General features: G+C 47.2%; 1 protein-coding gene across 1 annotated transcript; it reads left to right on the top strand.

Annotated features, from left to right (window-relative positions):
- The first annotated feature begins 1,038 nt into the window (after positions 1-1,038).
- LOC119303967 (NADPH-dependent aldehyde reductase-like protein, chloroplastic) lies at positions 1,039-2,102 on the top strand. Its single transcript, XM_037581129.1, has one exon. It carries the CDS (start codon positions 1,174-1,176, stop codon positions 1,969-1,971), a length of 798 nt encoding a protein of 265 aa, XP_037437026.1. The 5' UTR covers positions 1,039-1,173; the 3' UTR covers positions 1,972-2,102.
- Positions 2,103-5,101: the final 2,999 nt, after the last annotated feature.

The raw sequence follows: 5,101 nt of genomic DNA, 5'->3' as shown, positions 1-5,101 counted from the left end.
TGGTATGCCAGGTACTCTCAATGATATCAGTGTGTTGTAATGGTTTGATTTGTTTACTAGGGTTGCTAGTGGTGATGCTCCTGCTTGTAACTTCACGGTAAATAGCGTGGGTACACAAAGGGGTACTATCTTGCAGATGTTATTTACCTTTCTTGGTGTAAATTTGTCAAGAGTATAAAAAAACCAAACTAGAAAGCATATTGAATTTGCAAAGGTACAAGAGGTTGCCCGAAAAGATATTGAAAGAGTCTTTGGGGTTTTGCAATCTACATTTATCATTGTTTGTGGTCCTTCTCGTTTTTGGGACAAGCAAACCCTGAACAACATCATGGCGGGTTGTGTGATGCTTCACAACATAATCATCGAGGATAAGAGGGACATGAACTTGGAGTTCTTCTACGACAATGTCGTAGCCGTGTGAAGTCAGCTAGAGACTCTGACCGCATACATGCATTCCTTCAGACATACCGGCAGATTGAAGATGCAAACACCCACAACCAGCTTCAGAAGGATCCCGTTGAGCACCATTGACAAAGGCATATCCAAAGGCATTTTGCACCATTGGCAAAGGCACCGGTCAATTTTACATTCATTTCATTTAATTCGTGTGTGAACAGTTCATTATTGTATTTGGGACAATTGTTGTATTAAATTATTAGTTATATTTGGTGATTTGAATAATTATTATAATTTAGACTCATAATATTTATATTTTATGTTATTTGAATTCATAATTCAGTGTAATATGTGAGTATGTGTCAAATTCAGAAAACCATATATTTTCTTTTATAGTTCCGTTATGCGGGACCTGTTCGGCCGCAGCCCGTGTGAGCCGGCAAAACGCGTTTTACGCGAACTTTAAACACGCGATAAAGGTGTGCTAGAGATGCTGTAAGTACTGCGCGCGCTTGCGGGGAGAGGCAGTGGTAGTCCCACGTGAAAATGATGCCTATACTCGGTTGTTATCATTCGGCGCTGGCGATAGGGACTGAACACTGAAGCACGAGTTGGTCCGGGCGTTCCCGACGAGGACCCGTGAGCTGTCCCTGTTGCTTATCTCTTCAGCTTATCGAGTGGGACTATCCAGTTGGATATAAATTCCGACACAACACTCCTCACTCCTCAGTGCAATCCATCGTAGCTAGACACCGGATCGAAGACACCAATATCGCAATGGCTGCCGCCGCTACCGTCGCCGCCGTTGCCGGCTTGTCGGGTACCGCAGCGTTGCCGCTCGACGGACGCGTGGCCATCGTGACCGGTGCGTCACGCGGCATCGGGCGCGCCATCGCGGCCCACCTCTCCTCCCTGGGCGCGAGCGTCGTCCTGGGCTACGCGTCCAGCGCGGCCGAGGCCGACGCGCTCGCCGCGGAGCTCCCGCGGGCCGTGGCCGTGAGGGCCGACGTGTCCGACGAGGCCAGCGTCCGGTCCCTCTTCGATGCCGCCGAGTCAGCCTTTGGCTGTGCCGCGCCGCACATCCTTGTTGCCAACGCCGGCGTGTTCGACGACAAGTACCCGTCCCTCGCCGACACCACCACGGCGGACTTCGACCGCACCTTCGCCGTGAACACGCGCGGCGCGTTCCTCTGCCTCCGCGAGGCCGCCAACCGCCTGCCCCGCGGCGGCGGCGGCCGGATCGTGGCCGTGACGACGTCCGTGGTTGGGTCGCTCCGGACGGGGTACTCTGCCTACACGGCGTCCAAGGCGGCCGTGGAGGCCATGGTGCGGACGATGGCCAAGGAGCTCAAGGGCACGCGGATCACGGCCAACTGCGTGGCGCCCGGGCCCACGGCCACGGACATGTTCTTCGCCGGGAAGAGCGACGAGACCGTGAGGCAGACCGCCGAGACCAACCCGATGGAGCGGCTCGGGGAGGTCCAAGACATCGCGCCGGTGGTCGGGTTCCTCTGCACCGACGCCGCTGAGTGGGTCAACGGGCAGGTCATCCGGGTCAACGGCGGGTACGTGTGATGTTAAACTGTTGGCGGGAGCTTCTTGGTTGGCTAAAGAAATAAATCTGAGAATTGCGATTCGTGATTTGTTCCGTATAAACGATGTCAGACCGATTGATGACAATAATAAATTGGGGCTGTCTATGAGTACTCACTTGCGTGAAATATTGCAGGGTATGTTCTCCTCAAACAATATTCCTAAATCTCAGTAACCCCTACAAAGATATACTAAAGTTAAGACACTTATTTTAAAATGAAGAGAGAATTTAGATCAACATCGTCGTTTCTTTGTTTTATGGAAACATCCATATTTCCATCTCAGCCGATATAAAACTCCTCTATGACCTTTGGACACATGTACGCAGAATTTCAAAAGTATTATCTTTTTGTTACAAAAAATTCTTAACTATTTTTAATTAAAAAACACTTTTTAGGGAAATATAAGGTATTTATTTCATAGTCACATGGTTACAGTTAGAAGCGATAAGTTCTGCAGCAACGGTAGGAGGTTGGTTAAGCCAACACGCAGTGCTATCCCCTATTCCCTCCGTTCGGTGAAGAGTGTACGTTTGGGTTTAAAATTTGTCCATAAAAAAGTGTATTTCTATCTTTCCAATGCATTTTAAAGTTTTCTCTCATCACACGGTAATCAAGACCAATAATATTTTATACATAGACTTCTTAATTAATTTCTACATGTACTTAGCTCATTGGAGGTTAGATAATTAAAAAGGACAAAGATAGTGGTGTGCATCTTCCCAATGCATTTTCTACACTCCATAATTTGTACTTAAATTCTTAGATGTACACTTTTCACCGGAGGGAGTACACCCAAAGTTCGCTAAACAATACACAACCATATCCTATTCACGAGTAATTTTAACAAGAGTAAACACCTTATCTTCCATCAAGATTTTGATCTCAGAAATCAAATGGCCATACGATGACTTGTCCATAGACCCGTCCATAATCGCTGATAAAGCATTGGAGTAGTTAGACTAGATTAAAATTGGCAGGCGAGTCTGTCGTGAAATTGTCACGTCAGATGTTCTAATGCGAGGATTTAGTCGTGAGCCCAGCACATCTATGTGATAGTTTGAGAGCGGTTGAGCGGAATCGAGAGACGCAAGACAAAACAGGGATTTAGACAGCTTCGGGCCTCCGAAAACATCATCCGATAACAACCCTACATGCTGTTTGAGGCTAGGTCATATTATCATCACCAGGGAGTCGCCGGTAAACCGGCTCTTTGTGCCTAGCCCTAGAAATTATCTTTTTTTCTCTCTCTCTCTCTTTGGGGAGCCCTGCCCCTCCTTATATATGTTGAAGGAACGGGTTACATGTGGAGTCCTATTAGGATTATGACTAGTCTATCTTCTAATACAAACCGGATACAAGTCCGGGTCTTGACTCCTTATAAGGGAAATATTCCTCACATTTTTTTCTTAAACCCGCCCACTATTAATATAAACTGGTCTTCTGGGCCTTGGGCCTTATCATCCGTCCGTCCCGCCCGCCGGGTTACCAGTGAGTCATACTGTTTAGTCAGGTTACTTGTAAACCGTCTGGTCAGTGTGAGTCGCCGGTGAATTGCTAAGTCCGGTCGGGTTATACTTCCAGCCGGGTTACGCCGCGGGGTATATCCCTAACAGAGTCCGATGTATCGCAAAGTCAATCCTTCCCTGATTGCATGTAACTCGGACTCCAAAGCATCGTTACAGTAGAAGAGATGTCTCTATGCCGCAAAGATCACAGATGCCTTATCGTCTCTCAAAATCATGCCAGCGCCCACGGAACCGTCCTTTTGACAAAAGGAATCGTCAATTGACTGTGCCGTCCAACCAGGCGGTGGGAATGGCCATGGCTGTGGCATTGGCTTTGTCCTGGGCTTTGGTGGTTGCTGTTCCACAAACAATGATGACTTCCCTTTAATTATCTCCTCAAACTCGGACCAATGAATTGAGATAGTTACTCAAGAACAAGCAGGACACCTAGGTTGGGGAGGATTGATTTGCCATTAAAAGAATCAGTCTGTAGGTGCCACACTCGCCATAAAAGAAGCAGGATCATATCCCGTGTCCTTTTCGACAGGTCAGCAAGAAAGTGTAGAAACCATTCATTCCCGTCCATTGAACATCAACCCTGTTCTATAGGGTCCATACTTGTTGCATCGAATCCCAAAGAGCATCATCATTTGGACATGCAACAAGAGCGTGAAAGGTGGATTCGTCTTCCCGTCCACAGATAGAGCGCACACTGCATCTGAACCAATATCACGCCGGTTCTTCTCCAGATTAGTGGCCAGGGCACTAGAATCCACTTCCCATGGCAACAGTAAAGTTTTATGAGACCGACACTATGCCTATGACAAAGAAGAAGGTGAACCGATCCGGAGATTATGCTATCATTGATATTGGGTAAAAACCTTCCTCGTCACTCGCTCCAACCGCATACACACCACCTATTATCCTAAGCAATTCAAAAGTATTTTGGTGCTTGCTTGTTATCACGTCCTATAAACAAGAGGTTGAATTTGAGAGAGAGAGAGAGAGAAAGAGAGAGGTGTTTTTTGTGGTTTGGGTCCCACATGCAAATGATAGAGATGGTATATTTTTTGTGGTTTGGGTCCTAGTTATGTTTATTTCTGCTGGGAATCATTGCATGAAAAAACAAAAAACAATTCCTACAAGATAATGAATTCACCCAAGATTTAATCTACTACTCCCTCCGTTCAAAAATAAGTGTCTCAGTTTTGTAAAGTTAGTATAAAGTTGAGACACTTATTTTGAGATGGAGGGAGTAGATGCTACCAGTGAGTGAGATTGAGTCTACATACCCTTGTAGACCGATAGCGGAAACGTTCTAACGAACGCGGTTGGCGTAGTCGTACTTTCTTCGCGATCCAATCTGATCCAGCATCGTACGAACGACACCTTTGAGATATGCACATGTACGTCTCAGTGACGCCTCCTTGTTCTTGATCCAGCAAGCGAGAGGGAGAGGTAGATGGGATCTAGGCCAGCACGACTATGTGGAGGTGGTGGTGGCAAGAATTCTGCAGGGCTTCGCCAAGCGTCTGCCAGAAGAGGAGGTGGAGTAGCAAGGAGGGTAGGCGCCTAGGTTTGCGATGGCCGATGCGCCCTTGTGCC

Source organism: Triticum dicoccoides, chromosome 5A, assembly GCF_002162155.2.
Source record: "Triticum dicoccoides isolate Atlit2015 ecotype Zavitan chromosome 5A, WEW_v2.0, whole genome shotgun sequence".
Classification (NCBI taxonomy): domain Eukaryota; kingdom Viridiplantae; phylum Streptophyta; class Magnoliopsida; order Poales; family Poaceae; genus Triticum; species Triticum dicoccoides.
Note: the sequence above shows the minus strand (reverse complement) of the source record. Positions and strands in the feature narration are given on the sequence as shown.

Excerpts from the sequence above, each read along its gene's own strand:
- LOC119303967 (XM_037581129.1), top strand. The coding sequence starts at position 1,174 with ATGGCTGCCGCCGCTACCGTCGCCGCCGTTGCCGGCTTGTCGGGTACC.